Source organism: Brachyhypopomus gauderio, chromosome 5 (genome assembly GCF_052324685.1).
Source record: "Brachyhypopomus gauderio isolate BG-103 chromosome 5, BGAUD_0.2, whole genome shotgun sequence".
NCBI lineage: Eukaryota > Metazoa > Chordata > Actinopteri > Gymnotiformes > Hypopomidae > Brachyhypopomus > Brachyhypopomus gauderio.
The window spans coordinates 29,110,884-29,132,433 of record NC_135215.1 but is presented as its reverse complement, the minus strand read 5'-3'; the positions used below and the strand labels follow the sequence as shown (position 1 = coordinate 29,132,433).

Here is a 21,550-nt window from a genome sequence, read left to right as displayed (position 1 = left end):
AGTATAATAGGAGACGATCATGCATCAACAACACGAGTAGTCAATAAAGTGGTCCAAGTGAAGAAATGATGGCTCCGTTTAATGTTTATCATAGTTCTTTCACATTTCATACTTTACAAGGTTCTAATAGCTCAAATGAGTGGCCCTGAGTCAGGGAACAGAATTCCACTTTTCCAAAAGAACATGCAACATTTCAGCACAAGAGATGACATGTTATCTCATACATCACCAGTTTCATGTTACAGATCTCTTCAAAATAAAAGTATTTGGTCAAAAAGTAAACTGCTGAACATTTTATATGTGGACAGAATAGCATTCCTCTTTATATAGCTTGATTACTGTATCAAATCATACAAATGAATGCTACAGAATGGGAAAATATAAGTAGCTATTTGCAAATGGAATAATATGCAAGGACACAGTTTATTTAATATAATATAAAATCAGTCACATTTCGTGTCCATCGTTTAAAGAGTTAACAATTCTAGAATTATGATGCATACACACATTAGATTTTAAAGACACTTCACTACAAGCAAATTCAATATGAATTCAGTAGCAAAGGTTCACATACTCAAGGACAAAATAAAAGTGATACTATAAAACAAAACAATACAGGTCTTGGAGCTACAACTGTAAAAACATGATTAACAAGCAAAACCATCCGATAGACGACCAAGTTGCAGATTTGTCAATTTACAACTATTGCATTTCACACCACACTATATATAAATGTATATTAGTTATGGTACATGTGGTGTTAAATCCTCTGTTAATAACAATGTCAGTGAATGCACATAGTGAATGCCTGGTTGAAAGTGCTTTCTTATGGTAACTAGCCTAGCCGACGTGAAATCTAAGCACGGGTAGAGAGTCTTTCCCCTTGTTCACAGAAGACATAAGCGTTCATACAAGCACAAAACCCAAGCAGTATATACAGGTGTTTTATTTGAGCAAACATCAGCCTCCAGGCCAAAAATAAAAATGGAAAACAGAATTTGAAGTTGGATTGTACTGCAGTGACCGGTCCAATGTAATATACATTCTGAACCTGTAGAGAGGTGTTTAAAATGAACGTTCAAAAAGAAACCTGCCCACCTGCATGGTTAAAGAAAAACAGACAAGGAGTCTAAAAAGTTGCCTACAGGCTGTAGGAACACCTTTTTGAAAATCTTTATATTTCTCCTCAGAACCTCTGATCTCCACAGAATGTGTCTGTCCCACTATGTGTCTGTTACACTAGCATGTTGATCACTAGTGCACTCTCCATAGCATCTGGAATGAGAAACCCAGAGAAGCCAGTGAGCTCATCACGGACACATTTCTGCCTTTCACCACTTTGAAATGACGAGAGATGCTGCCATGCAGATGGTCATTTGCTTTCATAAAAATAAAACCTGTAATCCACAAAGTTTTGAATCTGGAGAGTCCAGAGAAGAAAAGCAAACGGCTAGAGAAAAATCAACCGTAACTATGGAAACCAAACAGACCGGAGCGGCCAAACTAGACATCATCAGTGGATAAGGGAAACATTCACTTCACCTGTGGTAGAACTACCCAAATGGATGATGCCACCTTCCATAGCTCAGGCAGAACATCACACTATTCAGAACTGCAGAAGATGCATCACAAGGTGAACATAATCATTCTCAATCATAACAGTGACTGCAATATGCTAAAAAGTATTTATGAGACCGTTTCCCTCTGGACATTGTGGCAAATGCATCCAGTATACTAAAGAAGCACAAAGAAGATGCTTATATGTTGAAATTACAGCTGGCAGACTGACAATTAAACTATAGTCGCTGTAGTATTAGTTTGACCTCAGATCCAGTTGTGGAGACAATCTGAAGTGTCACTGTCCAGTACTGCTCGGGAGCTCTTTGACACATGGCAAATGATTTTCAATAGGAAATAGCTTTGTTTTGATAAATCCTAATAACATACTTTATCACATGAATTAAGCATTACTTAATTTAAGAACCGCTACATCAATTTGACCTTAGATGACACCATTTTAAAATTGTCAAGTGGAGTTAAAAAAAATTGAGTGACCTCTGCAGGGCCACATGGCAAGTCTACAAAAGTTAGTCACAGTACAGTCAACAACACCAAGCCAACAACACCCCCTCCATTCATAAAGCCTGTTCTAAATGATTTAAAAGAGAGACTACACACCAGTCAGGATATTAACGTTTCACAACACTGCCCAACATGACACAAAACTGACTGCCATCACAGGAAACATGTATTCAGTGTTAGTAATGTTCAGAAGCAATATAGTGTTACATATTCATATTGTCACATACAGTATATGAACCGTGTGTAGACTGAACAGCACTAATGGAACAGAGTGCCCAGTCGGGTCCACCGAGGACTCTGTGTGTGTGTGTGTGTGTGTGTGTGCGCGTGTGTGTGGGGTGGGGTGTATACCAAACACTTGTGTATGAGGCCCAGTGACAGTGATCCCATTTTATGGACAGCGGGTGTCCAGTTTAACTATGTGGCATCAGCCAAAATGTCGGTCCCACTGAAGAACTCCTGATGACAGAACCACACAGTACTAGACAGAATGAGCAGAGGACGCAGCTGTTTTTGGGAAGTTAACTCGTGATTTTACAGGAATTTTGTATTATAAGCACAGGACAAAGAGAAAAAGACATTTTTGGCAGCAAAAGTAAGTTGAACTTTTAGACATTCACAAAACAGCTATTGGCCACTAATGACTTACAAACATTCAACCACAGTATGAATACCTTCATTTTGTACAGTATTACTGATTGGATACGAGATAGATTAATGTCTTCAACAGAGATTTAGATCTGTTGGTAAAACAGTGTTAGCATGATTGTGGCACTTTACACACATCACCAACCTCTGAGTTACAAGTGCTCGGCTTGGAATGTCAGTCAGATGAATGGGTCCTTGGCCATTGTTAAAAAGATTCTCCAGGGCCTCCAGGATTTATGCTCAGTCTATTAGCAAACAGCCTATTGATTGGCTAAAGAGCATGGTCTCAGTGTCACTGATTGGTCGAGGGCACACTCCGTCTCGCACTGATTGACAGAAAGTGGATTCTGTCCCTCACTGATTGGTCGAGAGCAGTCCCTGTCGCTGGGCATGCTCGAGAATGGCAGTGTGGCAGAAATAATACTGTTCTGGTGTTTGGATGCTGAAGGCACGTTGCGTTCTCATGCGCCTAACTGTCTGATACACGTTCAGAGTGCCGACGTCCTGCAGCTGTGACAGGCAGATGTCTAAGGCGCAGAACGTACCTGAGAACAGAGGGACAACCGTCAAAACAGCCCTCAGCACACACTCCCCCATGAGGGAGCAAAACAAATTATGATTGTTAATGGGGGCAATTTACTGATGATGTGGAAAGAAAAAAATAAAAAACTTTTCCTAGTTTTCATTTCAAGTACTCCCATTTATTCCTAATTTTGTCATGCTCTCAGCTTCTGTGTGGCATCTGGCGGAGTCCAGGACTGTAAACGTGTATTTCCACCGGCTTCTTACGATTTATCTCAAGAAAAGACGGATGCAGTTTGAGCCACAGTGGAATAGTTTAAGTAAATCTATGGTTGCCAGGATGCCTGGTTTGTTTACGCTACTGCGACTATGCTGCTGTCAATCACCAGGCAGTCTGAACCCCCCACACCCTCCTGATCAGGCAGAGCAGCAGGGCTTTCTGCATTTCACCTCCGGCTAAACATATAGTGCAAAATAAATATTTTAATATTAGCAATCAAGTTAGCGGTCTCTTTAGTCTGTCTGCTTCAAAACAATGTTTACTGGTCATAAACACTCTGGTGATTCACTCTTTTGAATGAGCATCGTTAACCTTATCACAGCATATGTCAGTGCGGGCTGTTTCAAATGGTCAGTGTTATTCTGAGGATGCGGAGGAGAACAATTTGGGGATACACAACTACCAGAATTCACTATTCATCAGTGATGTTGGGGATACACAACTACCAGAATTCACTATTCATCAGTGATGTTGGGGATACACAACTACCAGAATTCACTATTCATCAGTGATGTTGGGGATACACAACTACCAGAATTCACTATTCATCAGTGATGTTGGGGATACACAACTACCAGAATTCACTATTCATCAGTGATGTTGGGGATACACAACTACCAGAATTCACTATTCATCAGTGATGTTCATCAGTCTTCTATGAAAACAACAGAAACAACAACAAAAAAGTCAACAAAAACATTTCGGTCTTTTCCAGGCCGGGGATGCCACGCGAGTGCTTATTTACCCGTCCTGCCGATCCCTGCGCTGCAGTGGACGACCATGGGGGGGCCCAGGGGGTGGCCTCTCCACTGGGGGCCCAGGGGGTGGCCTCTCCACTGGGGGCCCAGGGCCTTCACCGCTCTTCTCTGCTGCTGTTTCACGGCACCCAGGAAGTCGAGCAGAGACAGTGCGGAGGAGGGCACGCCGTAGTCCGGCCAGCTCAGGAACTGAAAGTGCGTCACCTGCCTCTGCTCACAGGTCTGGTCAGAAGAGAAGCAGTGTGAAGGAGCGCCAAGGCGCTCCAGTACGGCCGCACGCAGCTCTAGGGTCTCCGTGTCGGACCGGAGCGGATGACCACTGGCACGTTCACATGTGGAGTCTGAGAAAACCTATACTGAACTCTGTGTATACAAGACGGGTCTATATGGAGGCCAGATAAATATGGAGGCACATTTCAGATAAATTCATTTTTGCGGTTGTTTTGGGGGTGTCAATCATCACGTGCCTCATGTCTTGAAGTCATGAAGATACTTTGGATCAGTCTCAGTTCCACCCAGATTTGCAAAGTGGTTCCCTATCCTAATCTAAGGGCTTTAAGGCCTGTGTCTTCTGGACTATGTATTAGACCGTACTGGACACATACAACAGCATTGGTCAAGTTGGGTTTAAACTCCAGAAACATCTGAAAATGCTTCACAGAAAAAGCTGACTAGGTTTGTCTGTAGACTGACTCCCTGAAACCAGCCACATTCTACAAAACCTACCACTATCCATCCCATAAATAACCAACACCAATCCATTTGTCCATGCAGGTGTGTGTGTGTGTATGTGTAAGCATGGGTTACCTCTGTGTTATGCAGCTCTAGTGCAGTCTGATTGTAATGGGCATGGTTGTCCACTCTCTGGTTGACCACAGCGATGTGTCCGTATACCTCCTGCCCTCCCTCCTGCAGGGGCCAGTACTGACCACACTTCCTTCTGCCCCCCTCGTCTGTCCTACACACACACACACACACACACACACACACACACACGTTCATTACTCAGTACACAGAATCAGCAACAGAGCAGGGGGGGGTGGAGCCATTGTAACACACTAATGTAGAACTGCATTACCCAGCCTCCCTCATCGCGAGTCCATCCTGTTGGTTTGTGTGCGTGACTCATGCCTCACCTTGTTGTCATGACGATGACGAGCACGTTCTGCTCCCACACCATCCTCCAGAAGTCTCCGTAGGTCTTCTCCAGCGGGCCTGCGCAGAGCGGCTAACGTTACGCTGCCGTTACGCTAACGTTACGCTGCCGTTACGCTAACGTTACGCGCCCGGCCCAGGTCTCCAGCAGCGGCGACCGCTCGCTCTTACCTTGAGTCCCGATGTAGGCGCTCGTCTGCTTGTAGCCGTCCATCAGGCTGGCGTTGATGTAATCTGATCTCTGAGAAGAGAGCGGGGTTGCTATGAACATGCCCGTCGCTAGGGTGACATTTTGCGCGCTCCGTGCAAGGGAGCGGAAATATAAAGACGGCTAAAATCTAGACGCTCTGGACAAACCTCATTCCTCCTGCTTTTCAGCCGGACACGCGTTTGGTCGAGACACAGAACGTCGCCGTAGCGATTCCTCTCCTGGTTGCAGGGAGCCCTGTGGATGTGACGGGGTCAGTGATTCTTGTTGCAATACTTTCCTCTTTGACAGACCTACTACCTCAACTACAGCCACCTGCAGGGGGCAGTCAGTCACAGCGAGGCACCAATGAGCGAGTGGACAGAGAAGCAGAGTTTGTGGACTGACACACGTCCACAGTTTCTGCAGGGTAGAAGTGATTAACTACCTAATGATTGTACAGACACCTTTCACCTGCCCATGTAAATGTACTTTACAGCAGAAGTCAGGAACTGACAGAATTTACTTTGTGTACGGCACATGAAAATGTCTCTGCAACTTTCTACATTTTCTCTCATTTTCTCAGCAACTTCAACATTATATGGCGTTATTAAATTATAAATGGACTGATGGGCAAACCATAAAATGCAACAGGGTAATTAGAGGCTTCTGCAATTCTTCTTTTGTACCAGCCATCTACTGCGCCAAAACTGCCACTACGTCAGACTAAAGGGATCAGGTCCTGTGGTATAGGTCACTGGTAATGCAGACATGGACATTCAAGGCCCTGACGCTGGTCCTGAACCCGCCTGCCAGAGCAACCGTGCCGGGCGCCACGACACGGCGCAGTAGAGTAGGGGGCGTCTTTAAAGCACGTGCTCACAGTGCGCAGTGGAAGCTTCCGGAAGGCTGCTCTTGCCGCAGCTCCTCGTACTCCTGGTAGATGCCGGCGCGCTGGGCTCGGGCCAGGTGGGCAGCCAGCTCAGACAGGCGCATGGCGTCGGGCCCGGGCACGTGCAGCGAGGCGTCCTCCGTCGGTATGCAGACCAGCTCGTCCACCGGGTCCACGCGCCCGTTCTGCTCGGCCAGCAGCCGGCGGTTCCAGCCGTGCACGTCCAGGGCCAGGCAGCCGCCCAGGTGCTCGGGCAGGCAATCCCGGGGCAGGTGCAGACGCAGGTCTGCCATCTTCACTATCTGGACCTGTGGACGCACCCGGAGCACAGAGACGTCACCGTTATCATGGTGAACTAGGAGAAGCCGGTGCCGAGCAGGTGCCGATTCGGCAAGGCCGGTGTGCCGGTCGGTGCGCGGCTGGCGGGTTGGGTGGGTGGGTACCGACCCGTTCTCGGAGTTTCTCTTTTAGCAGCAGGCTGAGCAGGTTGTAGGGCACTCGGAACCAGACTGGAGCTCCAACTATGAAGACCTTCTTCAGCCGGGCGGGGAAGGCGCCCTGCACAGAGATGGTTGGAGGAGTATTGCCTCAGACTACACCACACCCACATCACCCCCATCCTCATCACCTTGTGAGATCTGAATGTCACAAGTTGATAAAGGTAAAAAACATACAAACAAAAAACCAACTATTGTAGCTTAATGTAACATTCAATATCGCCACAACTAGAGGTCAACCGATATGTTTCTTTCTATAACCACTGCAGACGTTTAGAGGTCAGAGTCAAAACATAAAAATAAATAATGGTACAAACAACATTTCACATTTTTATTTAAAACAGTCAGTAATCAACTGTGAATAAAAACTAACTTGTAAATCTCTTTTGCTGTAAATAACACTGAGGCTAATTGTTATAAGATATTAACCCCAATGTTAATCTAGCAAGCTGCTGACAGTTTTTGACTACAATTCTTAAGTTAGCGCACCTTCATCCAGCTGTAGTATTATGTTAATGAACCTTCATCCAGCTGTACAATTACGCTTCATTAACATAATACAGCTCCATGAAGGTTCGTTGAGCCCGTTCCCAATGGTTCTATGCTATTCACTGGGAGCCACGTGTGTATAGATGTTTAAAAAGAACCTTGAGCAGGTTAAGAATCTTCTTGCTCAGGTCCAGTTCAAAGTTGGTGTAGTTGGATCCCGCCATGTCGTAGATGAAGACGAGTCCATTCCTCTGGGTCTCAAAGCTGCAAGAGGGGAAGAGGGCACAGTTCATCCACCAGCAACTCACACAAGTGGATACTTGAACACGCACACTCTCACGCCCGTGATCCAAAGGAGAAGCACATGTTCTCTCCACAGGGATGGAGACACGCCTACCTCTCCACTGCTCTGTCCAGCAGGTAGAAGAGGGCCTGCAGCACCACGTGGTTGCCGGTTTTATTAGGGTGGTGCAGCTTGGCTGTGTACAGAGCTATGGAGGCACCCGTGGGGTCTCGCACTCCCTGAAGAGGGGACGATGAAAAGCTTGTCAACACACACACACACACACACACACACACACACACACACAAATCTGCAGTTCTGCAGCAGTTTTTTTGTAGTAGAATCCATCATTTTTTCTGGAGAATCTAGAACTGTAGAAATTTTGCAAACGTGAATTAAACGGTCACAGATTTAATCTGAACTGGTGAGATCTTGAAAGCGTTTCGAAAGTCACTCTGCTGAACATTTAAGGGCATTTTCTGCAACTCGGTGAACAGCGTTGGGCAAAATTAGAATAGATGACATCATAGAAAATTACATCATAAATATCCATGGAACACAAGTGATGTTCTTGATATGTCCACTGGGAGGCAGAGTAGCAGAGACAGCCAGAGAAACAGCAGAGGACACAAAGTCCAACTGGTGATTTTCCAGATAAGGAAGTCTTAACCCTACACTACCCAAAGTATAACCAAGGAGGGAAAACACTATAGTCAAATACTTTACTTTAATGGATAAACGGAATACACCAAAATATTTGAATATAGTAGTCTTAACAAGAGCCTACACTGTTATATAATAGAGACGTTATGAGAAAATGTTCTCTTTTTTGGTAGTCAAGTACGATAGAAAACACTTCAATTTTCTAATTTTTCAGAATATTTCCATGTCAAACCCCTTTTACAAAAGCAGCACTGTTCTGGAGACCTGTCTCCACTCACGAAGATGCAACATTTACTCTCAGTTCAAAAAAACACTAATCTACAAAACAGCCACTAAACATAAAGGGACCTTCGGCTTATCCATTCAACGCAAGACTCGTTTATGGAGAGTATTTATTTTTATCATCTTTTTGTTACCTGCAAAATAATCCACTGTCCCATACAGTGGCATAAATGACACGCAAATCAGTCTGCTGTACATCTCCTGTCTCTGTTTCTGGAGCCCAGTCTAGGAAACACTGACACAGAGGGCTAAAGTAAGAAGTCTATTACCGGGGACGCGGGGCTATAAATACCACGGGCAGGATGTGGTCCAGGAACAGAGGAAAAGGACAGATCGATCAGGGTTGGGCCACCGAGGACAGACAAATTACAGTGGCCTGGGAGGTCCACAACACCTCTGTGTGAGTGAGCGCACGGCGGTCCGCACGGTGATGTCGCCCCCTGGGTCTGACATGCAGGTCTCGCTCAGACTACAGGACAGGTGAAAGTGTACCATTATTCATGCAACGATTAACCAGCATGAGGGACAGGAACATAAAATCGGTGCTTTAAAAAAACAAGTAGATAAAGCAATCTGTGCCAAAAAAAAAAAAAAAGATTACAAATAAATCATGGCTTAAAATTAGGGACAATAAGAGAACCGGTGCTTAAGCAAGACCTGAACAAGCTGGGTTTCATTAGGCATTTACAACACATCTTTCATGCAAGTGTCAACAACACAACATCTGAACTGGCTGGAAATCTCCAAAGGACACAGTGGTTTTCTTTGTCCTCGTTCCCCAGAGCCGTCTGCTGCTCTGACAGTTCATCTGCTGCACAGTGTGACAAACTGGGCCACTTTCTACTTTGTCATTGTAAATTAAAGCCACAGTCGTAAAGATCAGATATGAAGTTCTGCATTTCAGCACCGGGGAGGTTACCTTCGGAAAATAAGAGGGCTAAATATACTGTCGTTTTTTTTCCCTTTCCACACAGCACTTTTACTTACTGTCTGAGTAAATGTTGTGTTAAAATTTGAGCAATCTGTAAAGGTTTATTTAGTTACCTAGCTAATAAATATGCTCAACTAGCCAATTGTGGCTTGTGTTTACCAATATCAGTAAGCCCAGAATGCTAATTCATGTATCTATTAGCTCAGAATATTAGCACCTATGCAAGTTACTGACATAACAGTCAGGGCAAATACAGTATTTACATAATGTTAAGTTATATAGCTACTGTTATTAAAGAAATCTTACTAATACTATGATCTTATTTTGGCAGTGAAGCTTACAGAGGCTCTGCTGCTGGCTTTGACGCCAGTGTCTGGCCTACAGCGTGTACTAGGAAAGAGGCAGTAGATACAACACAAAATCAATAAAATATATTGTTCCAGATAACTACATTAAACAAAAGATATGTGAGGATATCAGAAATGAAAGAAAATGAAGATGTCATCTCTACTGGAAAACAAACTCTACTGGGATACAAAATGTCTAAACACAAACTTACTATGGACAGCAAGCTTATAAACGCCATGTGGCTTTACTGCAGTTTCTACGATGAATTTACTGCAACAGGGGATCAATATACATTGCTGTGTGAAAGTTTGCGAACTCCTCAGATGAAACACATACAAGTGCTCAAGTAATCAATTAAGCAGACGAATCAAACGAGACACCCTGGGAAAAGATTTGAGCCAGACTGATTAAAAGAGAGGAATCCAACAAAACCACCATCATGCCAAGGTGTAAAGCACAAAAATCAATGATGCAGAGAGGAAAGGAGACACCTGAGGACATCAGGAAGAAGGTGGTGATAGTCCATCAGTCTGGGGAAAGCTACAAGACCATCTCCAAAAGATTCAAACTCCATCCATCCACTGTAAGCCAAATCATTTACAAACGGAGAGCACTTAGCATCACCGCAACTTTGTCTAGAAGTAGATGGCCAATTTCAGGTAAAGAAAGCAAAGAGAAAGTTGCCTGTATAAACTTTGCCAGAGAGCACCTGCACAAACCAGAGGCTTTCTGGAAGTCCTGGACAGACCAACCCAAAGTGGAATTATTTTGCCACAATCGCACCCTATTTGGAGAAAAGTCAGTAATGCATATAAATATGACTCCATATTATCCAGGGAACCATCAATTCCAGGGCCCATCAACAAATTCTTGACCAGAATCTCCTGCCATCAGTCAGGGAGTTGAAGCTGGGACGGAAATGGATTATGCAACAAGACGACGACCCAAAGCATTCCAGCAAAACTACCAAGGAATGGCTTAAGAGAAAAGATTTGCACTCCCAGATTTGGCCCAGTCAACCCCATAGAAATGCTGTGGCAAGCGGGCAGTACATAACAGATGTCTCTTCAACCGCTCTCAACTGGTGGAGTTCTGCAAAGAATAGTGGGCAAAAATCCCAAAACGTAGATAAGAGACTTGTGTGTGGTTACAGAAACACATTTGGTTGATGTAAGGGCTGCAGAAGGAGGTGACGAGCTTCTAACAGAGCTCACACACTTGCACTTGGCAGATTTTCAGTTTTTGGAAAGAAATTACAAATTGAGAATTAGAAAACGATGTTCAGGTGGTTCACAAACTTTCAAGCAGCACTGTATTCCAGTTTCTAAACAACCCGTTTTGCGTGCTTTATATACAAACTAACAAATACAAAGTAACATCTAAAATGAAATCTGCTTTAAAAAAAAGAAAAAAAAAACCTTAAATAAAAAATTTAAATAAATTAAAAAAGCCTGGAGTACAGGTGCTTACACATCTGTGTGCTCATCTATAATTTAGCCTAACTATGAACTGTAAAAGACTAACGAGTTACTGGGAAGTTTACAGCAATGAACATACAAACTGATGCATTATAAGATGTAAATTTTGGTGTAGAAGTTCTCGTGGCTTTTATACAGAAAAGAATGTATCTGTCTGCAGTAATTCTGTCTGTAAATGCAGTGTTGCCTGAACATTGATTTAAAATAAACCGGTGGAGATACTTAGCATTGTGTCGGTTGACCTCACCACAACATGAATATCATGGTCAGAACCTTTAATTGTTCTTTAATTAAATAGATATCAGATTTTCAATGGTTTGTCGTTGCAGAGATTAGAATGATCAGGGTTTGAAGTGTTTTCCACACATACTCTCTACTTGTGGAGCCCAAAGAGGTAAAATCACTCAAAAGAATGTATTCATATATTATTAGGTATTGCACTATATTACATTATAGTGCCATACTTCAGTCTTTTCAACCTACCTCATTGCTATCCAAACATAATCCCAATGAAAGAGATTGTTACCGCAGGGAGGACAGACGTAAATGTGTAGAACCTTCTGTTGCAGTCAAACTGATAGCGTGTGGTTGTAAGTAGGGCTGCAGCAGTAGATTTTAGTAATCTAGCATTCTACAGATTACTCCACAGATTAATCGATTACTTGAGAAATCCTCATGCTGGAAACTATACGTCGTGTAGTTGGCCCACTAGGCAGTCCGGCATAAATTAGGAACAGTCAGATCAATGAGTGCATAAAAATGAGGGGAATTAACGTTGTTGTGTTTAGTTAATTAGAGAGAATAAGATAAATCTGATCATATTACAGTAATTTGAGCACGTTTCAGAGTGGACACTTGGGCCACACACACACCCACGCTGAAGTTCCTGCTGTGCTGAGGATGAAGTGTACCAATGATTCACAGGCAGATCTAAATCAATGTAAGACAGATGACTACCTTTTAACTAGTTAGGGACATCCCGGTTTACAGTGCTGGACACCTCTGGCAAGAACAAAACCAGTTCAGCTCTAACCACACCCCTACAGCCTGCAACACTGGGGCGGAAAAACCTTTCCGCAGGCTGTTAAAACCTTGCAATGGCTCTAAAACCACTTTGGCCTAGTAGTCAGAGTGTTACACATTACAGTAGTACACCAATAGTTTGCTGTGCTACTGATCTGCACAAAATATCAACAGTTTGGTTAAAATCACTAAACTCTTTTAGAAACTAGTTATGTAAAGCACCCATACGTCTCGTACACCCAATTCCAACCTTTGCCTACAGTCTTAGGCGATACGACATCCACTACAGCCAATAAAAAAGAATATTTGAACTCTACTGGATATTCTGAATGCGATGAGCAGGACAGCATGGGTTTAACCCAACACCCCCCTGGATCTTTCTCTGCTCCACTCACACAGGAACGAACAAGGCAAACGTCCGGGATGCTTCCAACCAACCTCCATGGTGAGGAAGGAGGTGACGGGCGTCACCATCTACTCACCAAGATGGTGAACTTTCCGCTGAGGAGCTCGGAGCGCAGGGGCTCCTCCTGCGGCTGCAGTTTGACGATGCCCTCCCTCAGGCGCGTCTCCTGTGGGAGAGAGAGCAGGGTCATCAACGCCTCACAACACCCCACCGCCCGGAATACCAGTCACCCGCACGCAACACCCTGGGCCATGCTAATAACAACATTTGCTTATAAGTAGATCACGAGCTGAAAACTTGTGGGCACCCCTGATTTAAATCATCAAACGAGCCCACTCATACGTCACAGCTGGAATGTAGCAAATCATGAATGCGATGATTATAAAAGAAAACGGTAACCTGGTCTTATGCTCAATACCTAGAGGAGTTAAAACAGAATACAAACAGAGTACAGAGTACTGAGCAGACTCTCAACATCTGCATTTTCGTTGAATAAAGCTTCAGCTCACACCAGCTGCTGTGACTGGCTCAGGACGTCTTCAGAGCTGCAGTTTCTACCCCGTGCTGGACAAAAATGCGTCACCGAGCACGGAAGAACTCTGCTCCAAACACACAGCAAACTCATCTTACTCTTACTGACACAGTATATCCACATTGCGTCCAAATCGTTTATTACTTTTGTAGCCCAGAACCTGCCAGCAAACCAGGGGGGAATCTGCCTTCAGCACACGGAACATCCCGACTCAGCTGTCTCGTGAAGGTCACTGGGCGGTCATGCACGTTGTAGACCTCTGGGCCTTCACCACCGATGGGGTGGAGATGCACTTCAAGCCCTGAGCCTGATCCGTGCGGGGGGGTTCAGGCTGACGCAACACCCCACCCCACCTCCGCCCGTCCTGGGATCGCCCCACCCTGCTGGACCCCCGCACCACCCAGTCACCGAGGGCCATTAACGCAGTTAAAGGGTAACGAAGCTCCGGGAACTTTCCACCCCTCCCCCGTCCTTTGTAATACTCTAGTTAAAGCGAAGTCGATAAAGGTTCCATATCGCTACCTTGTTCTTCCGCTGCACCGAAACCCTCCATCACCTCAGCAGAACGGTGCGGAACAAAGCGAACATTAGTCATAAGGACCTGGTCCAACTGACTACACAGCCTAATGAGGTTTTCACGTTTCCAGTGAAGCCTCAAATCTGTTCTAGGTTTGCTGTTAGAATCCTGCTCAGATCATTCAGACTCTGCTGCGTAATGTTGAACGCTTCCCAGCATGCACTGTGCATTCCCTGTGGTGGCTATGTTTAGAAAACAAATTTTTGGGAATCTACATCACGGACAACAAAAATCAATATGTGCAAGCTACGCTTTTTTCACGTGCAATTTCACTACCGCATTTCTCACATTTCCATGAATGCGAGTTTGTGAGAACTGAGGCCGTGTGAGGAGCCCATGTAGAAACTACGACGGGAGCCACTCGTGTGACTCATATAGGTTAACACTCTTAATATTTTCAAAGATTCATGAAGATCTTATCGAGCTGAAACCGAAACACAGCGCGGCCTCGCGCTCGGGTGACTGCCGGCCTCGGCGATTAGTGAGGCTGATCGTGGAGCCGGAAGCATGAACTCTGCCTCTTCCGTGTGAGGATGAGCGGGATATGCTGGAATCCTGCCTGTCACCTCAAAGCCCAGCAGACGGAGCAACACTGAAGGCCTCTCTGGAAGTGTGTTAAGCCGTATTCAGGCCAGCCCAAACCACAGCACCCACCTGGCTCACAAGGGGTGTCCGTCATACTGGTGCACTGTCCTTTACTTTCAGGGATTTCTCTGTGTGTGTGTGTGTGTGTGTGTGTGTCTTACTTTTAAGTGGTAGTCATACAGCCCTGTAATGTTATGTGATGTGATGAAAATGCTTGAACCAGCAAACTTCACAACCATATGAAATGGCTATTTGATTAAGGTTATTTGACATTTTAATCCCAGTCAAACATCATTCTTTGATTTGGCATCATGCTAACTTTGCATGTGGAAGAGTCTGTACAGTAACTGCAAACTGGCACAATTTTAACTGCACTAAAACGCAGCCCTGACCAAGTCAAATTTATGTAGGTGAAGCATTTTAGTTTTCAATATACACAGGAATTTTCCAGCCATGACAACTTTTAGTTTTAGTGTATTTATAGGCCACCCCAAACAGCAAAGCTTTCTGAACACAAATGCGACATGTTTACAAACGTGTGACAGGATTTACACACACACAGACCTATGACACATACCCTGTAGCTGTGAAAGAGCTCAATGGCCCGAAGGACATCAAACTTGCGCGCCATAAGGAACTTCACAGCCACGTCCCAAGACAGAGGGGAGACGCCATGCTGACTGGTCCACTTATTGACTTCCTCCAGGAACTGCTTAGTGGCCTGGAGACACACACACACACACACACACACACACACACAGTCAATCACATCTCACATCCTGCATTAAGCACAGAAAATCATTTAAGGTTAGTCGACGTCTTTCAGCAGGAACATTAGTGTTGATCTCTGTTGGTGTGGGATGCCTGTTACAACAGCGCCTGATGCTCGGCTATGAGAAATGTTCCAGTGCTGGACTAGTGCCTCACGTCTCCAGCACCAGGCACAGCTGATTCAAATGTAGCGCTAAACGGCACTACAGAGAGCACATCAGGATCACTTTACTGCCTCGCGTGTGCAGCACAGCGTTCGTGTGCAGGATATCTTCTCCGCTCGCTCGTTGAGGGATTTTCGCATTCTGAACATGTTGGAACAGAACATGATTAGACCTGTACATTCAAAGATATACAAGAAATTAAAGAAAGAAAAAGTGTTGCTCAGAGACCCGTGGGCGGAAAAAAAAAAAAAAAGTTTTCCCTCGAACACGTTTACAGCATCACAATGATTGGGAAGGAGCTGAAGTGTGTTCCTGTGTGTCGCTGCTCCCTGGGTGAGCTGCGTGCCTCGCTGGCTGGGAGTATCATCAGAAGGATAAACAGTCGATGGTGAATGAAGCCTTTTGACGGAGGACGTGATGAGCCAGTGCTCTGTGCTGTGATTATAAAGCAGGAGATGCAGCCCCAGCAGCAGTCAGGCCTCTCACTAGCCTAGAAGGCCTCTCACTAGCCTAGAAGGCCTCACACTAGCCTAGAAGGCCTCACACTCTCACACAGCCTCACTGAACAGCAACGTCTTATACTTCTACCAGGACTGCAAATAAATACTTGCTTTCACAAATTAAGCCAAACTAATCAAATTTACAGCAGCCAATTCTTGTGTGTTGACACTCTTTCAGTTAGGAGAGAGACACTTTTCTGGATCTCAATACTGCTCTTAAAGCAGCCAATTAACAGCAAAAACTGTGCAAACCCACAACAGCACGGAGATGGTGAGTGGTTATAATAATACAGTGCGATATGAAGCCTCAGGGATAATCAGACCATTTCAGCTTTCTCTCAGTTACAGTGGCCAACTGGTGGGAGGAAAAGCTTAAAACTCCAGTCGCCTTGTGCAGCACACGCACAAACACAGGACCAGTGTGTGGAAGGTAATACTAAAAATCATTATTTCATTTCGCCGCATTTGTTCCTTAGGCCATAGTCACATACTGTCTGCTAACAGCCGACATGTCTCTTGTATGGGGCGACGACTGCGTTATCCTACGTTTTGGTCTGTTGTCTCACAGGTGGAGAGCTGGGCTCTGTCTGGAGACACCGACAACTTGCATTCTTTGCTCATCACATTACTACAGGCCTAAAACGGATGCATGTGCGTTTATGTATTGTGGCAAATAAGAAGAACGGGCTGAGATTAGTTTTCCATAAGGGCTCGGAAATTGATGTTTAGTATGCCTGCCACACACACACACACACACACACACACACGAACACACACGAACACACACGAACACACACGAACACACACGAACACACACGAACACTACAGCAACAGCAGAAAATCACAACATGTAGAGCGATAAAAACCAGAAGACTCAGCAGGTTTGTTCCACTCTGAGGGAGTAAGCGGAGTAAGATGGTCAGTGTGACGCAGAAAATGAGAACGTGTGAAAGACTCCACAGAACACACTGCTCTCAAGGACAGGCACTTACTATATGCTTCAAAAATAATAATGACAAAAACATCTAAAAAATGTAAGTCTTAGTACACACTAATACTTGGGGGAAATTCTGGAGGAGGACAGACTCGTGTGTGGAAAAGGCACTCGCTTCTGAATTGAATAACTTTCCAAACACCAATTAAATTAATTTCTTCAGAAACCTTTGCTATATGCCTAAAAAAACACATACCAAGACTCTTCAGTTGGATAATGAGCTTGAGCCTACTAACCTAGTTTGTGTGAAACTATATTCACATTTACACTTCATTTTTTTTGGCCTAATAAAAGGCTCTACCATCTTTCTTCTCACTTGAAACATACCAGTTGTACTGACCACTCAATAAGAGTCTCTCCCAAAGGACAAGGACTTGGGTTCTAGAGCTTACACACGCCTTCCAGCCTTAAAAGGACATGTCCAGCACCAGCTCACATGCAGATGGTAAGAATCTTCTGAAATCTGAATTTACCTGGGGTAGGGCTTGTAGGCGTGTGGCATTACACAGTCCTACAGATGGTCTAGTGATTCTGAACTGTTTAGATGGCAACCCTGTGCTCATCAACATGACCGAATGTGGATGTATGCGCGCACACACAAACAGAGCAGAGGGTGGATGTGTGTGTGAAGTGTATGCACACACACGCGCGCGCGCGCACACACACACACACACACACACACACACACACACACACACACACACACACACACACACACCCCCATTTGAGTCGTCAGCCCTGTCTATTTTGGCATCAGTTGATACTGAACAGGAAGAGACATGCGTCACCAGCACCATCCAAGCCTTCTGTCTTTCACTTCCCTGTTGTCTTCTCTCTCTCTCCCACACTGAGCCCCCCACCCTGGTGCTTCCTGGGAGATGCCCCCATTCAAGCTCTCATTCAAGAGAAATGCTTTTAGCAGCTGCCGGATAGAGCGGCCCTGGGTCCCTCAGAGCCTCTGAGCTCTGGGCATGTCCAGCCTGAGATGTAATTACTCTAACCCTTCCCTACCCCCAGCACACACACACACACACTTTTTCACCACAGCTGTGTCATCAGAAAACCAAGAGCTCAGATAGGTGCGTCTGACCTTGCACCTCTCTTGAGATGCCAACTTGCATGCAGGTCCCTAGAGTGTCAAGACTTCCATTCACAAATTTGCACAGTACTAACTGCTGTGAAGAAACATAACTGTACTTTTTAAAATCCTTTTCAAGAGAGGTACACTGGTGTGATTGCTTGATAAGTCCTTATTCAAATCACATGTAGAAGTAGGAAAAAAATGACAGAAGGGCTTTGTTCAGAGACAGAAGCAGTGATCCTTCCTCAAGCCTTCAGAACAGGTTACTCAACAGGTTTGTTCATTAGCCGAGAGCACCATCAAAGACTTGCAGCTTCCACCTTCACTCTGATTCGTATCTTAACCTAGTACCTTCATAAGTACATTCAGCCTTCGGTAGCTCTCTTTGGCTTACTTTAGTACATAACAACAAAAACATTTTGAGTGGCTACAGAATTAAGATTACCCATTTGCTAACATTCTTGAACAAGTACACCGTAAATAACAGGCAACTCTTATATAAGGGCTGTTTCCTGTTGCAGGCCCTGTTTTTTAACATTACCCCTGTGCAGACGGGAATAACAGGACTGCGGCATGGCCCATCAACGCGTGTTTTCAGTTCAGGAGGGCACCACGCACCTTCTGCGTGAGGAAACCTGAATGTCAAATTGCCATATCTTTGATCAACAAACCCAAGTGTCCAACAACTTCAAAAATTAATCGTTCAGCTTCCAACTATTCACAACATTCCGTCCGTCCGTCGATTTCATTTCAGTACTGAGGAGGACAGACAGAAACATTTCACAAGATCCAATCTGGAGGGATCTAAAACTAAACGTGAACTAAACGTGAACTCTTCTAGCCGCCTAAATGTTTAAATGCAACGAAATAAAAGCGAAACTTGTGTCCAGATGTCCTTTTTCCTTTTGCAGAAATCTTGCGAAACTGCAGACTCTATTCCTCGTGTAGATAGTTTACACGGGGATCTGAGTGTTGGAGCCGCACTGTTAATCTGGATCAGATACACGTCCAGTGTTATTAATCTCAGTACGGGATTGTCTACATTCACAAATTAACTAAACCGTGTTCAGTGTGATGCCACGGTCATTAATGAAACATGCCAACATGAATACTTGGTATTAATACCAAATCCTCAATGTGAGGGGGTTAAATGTCACACAAAAGCACTGGACGGTTCCTCATTTTATAGTTGTATCGACCGATAACCAACTGGCTAACGATACCTGTGTGAAACCGCGATATTTACCTTACCTGTGTGTTTATATGACAGTAGTAATATTTCACCTTACCTGTGTGTTTACATGACACTATTGATATTTCACCTTACCTGTGTGTTTATATGACAGTATCGATATTTCACCATACCTGTGTGTTTATATATGACAGTATCGATATTTCACCATACCTGTGTGTTTATATATGACAGTAGTGATATTTCACCTTACCTGTGTGTTTATGACAGTAGTGATATTTCACTTTACCTGTGTGTTTATATGACAGTAGTGATATTTCACCTTACCTGTGTGTGTGTATATATATATGACAGTAGTGATATTTCACCTTACCTGTGTGTGTATATATGACAGTAGTGATATTTCACCATACCTGTGTGTGTGTGTATATGACAGTAGTGATATTTCACCATACCTGTGTGTGTGTGTATATGACAGTAGTGATATTTCAACTTACCTGCTCTTCCTCTGCTGATAAAGTGGCAGCCATACTCCGCGTCTGTCCAAGCAATTAAGACTTCTTTATCCTCTTTATCCTTCCTCCTTTTTGTCCTCTCTCCTCTATTCCTCCTCTCTCCTCTCTTGAGGAATGGCGTTAGCTGGCTGGCTAACTGACGGTAAACGTCTCCACTTCCACCGTCGACGGCGCCCGTTTAACCGCCTCACACACGCCACATTAGCTCGCCCGCTGCTTCTCCGGCCACCGGGATCACCGGTTGAACGTTACCGCGGTGCTGAGAGGAAATAACACCCAACACACACCAGCTACTACGCTAACTAGCACGATTACGTGTGGAGTAACCGAGACCAAACTTGGCATTTTTGGCCAGGCTAAATTACGCTGGAATTTGGATGCGCGACGCTACTCTGGCGCTCCGGTGCCATATCGGCGAAAACAGAATAAAAAACAAGACGTTTTTTCATCAAACCGTCAACGGCGAACGGAGCGACTAGACCGAGCGGACGGTGTTTGGCGACACCTTAAACGTTAGCCTGTAGCTACTTAACGCTGGAGCAGAAACAGCAGGCGCAGCCTCACTCTCCCCCCTCCCTCGGCGTTCAAATATAAAGAGTGAGTCCGTTGACGTTTAATACGCGGAAACCAAAAGCGTCCTGTTCTTAGATTTAAAAAAGAAAAAAAAGTTACTGCCACATCTGGAACCTCCTCGTCGGTTTCAGGCTTTTATCTTTATTTAACAAATGGAGCTCGAAAAGAAAAAAAAGAAACTGCAGCTGTAGCCCCCTGCTGGCTACAAGCGAGCACTGCAGTTTTATTTTTCCAGTTCACCCGTCCAAACGACCAGCACCTCCTACTCGCCCCACGCTTCATTCATAAAAATGTCATTGCACAAGGAGTTTACAGTAAAAACAGCGGGAGCCCCTACACCAGGCCTCTTACAGACCTTTTACATTCATGACTGGTTAAAATTATCTATGTCATATAGAATGTTTGAAGTAACATTACATACAGTTCTCATTATTATTATTAAATCAATTACCATATCAAGCGAAACAGGACAAAAATGGCTGTTTAAATCAAACGACAAGTCAGAAATTCTGCAAACGCATAGTAACAGTGTACTTCCTGTCAGCAGGCCATATATCATCCGTACCACATCTGCATTCTTTATCACTAATTGAATATCTGCACTATGTCAAATTCTTTAATGTCTCAGCATGGATTATGGCTGGATGCACAATATCTGTGTTAAACCTAATGTACTACAAATATCATCCAATAGACACTGAAAGAGAAACATATTACTTTGGGTCTTTAAAGCACTAAACTAGTATAGTAGCACTCTAAAATGATCCTTGTTATCTTCATAATCCTTAGCTGGGATCCCATTACCTCTTCACACCCTCTGCCATCCCAGAAAACAGGTGCTGTGTGTTCCTGGAAAGATAAATATGACTGTAACATTTCTCTTATACCTACTGCCGAGTTTGCTTGTGTAAGCTTTTTGGCCACAGCTATATGACACACTTATATCTGTGTCGACTTATTCTGGTGCTATCACTGCATTCCTATTTATCGTTCAAATAACACGAATATTACAAATACATAATTTGGGTTGGGTTATGAGGTTATTTTTTACCTGAATCCCTCCATTCTGGTATGGGAGTCCACATTAATATTGTAGGTTGTGGGTTTGTTTGCCAGGTTAAAGCAAAGGCTTTGACCAGAGT

At 44.3% G+C, this 21,550-nt stretch overlaps 1 protein-coding gene across 1 annotated transcript; it reads right to left on the bottom strand.

The window, feature by feature from the left end:
* Positions 1-58: 58 nt before the first annotated feature.
* On the bottom strand, positions 59-20,555 carry ptpn9a (protein tyrosine phosphatase non-receptor type 9a). Its single transcript, XM_077006923.1, has 13 exons — positions 19,818-20,555; positions 15,196-15,339; positions 13,001-13,090; positions 7,908-8,032; positions 7,669-7,774; positions 6,972-7,082; positions 6,516-6,832; positions 5,803-5,890; positions 5,617-5,686; positions 5,427-5,505; positions 5,098-5,248; positions 4,278-4,512; positions 59-3,275 (listed from the first exon to the last, which is right to left on the bottom strand). Exons 1-13 carry the CDS (start codon positions 19,848-19,850, stop codon positions 3,085-3,087), a joined length of 1,740 nt encoding a protein of 579 aa, XP_076863038.1. The 5' UTR covers positions 19,851-20,555; the 3' UTR covers positions 59-3,084.
* Between the last annotated feature and the right edge of the window lie 995 nt (positions 20,556-21,550).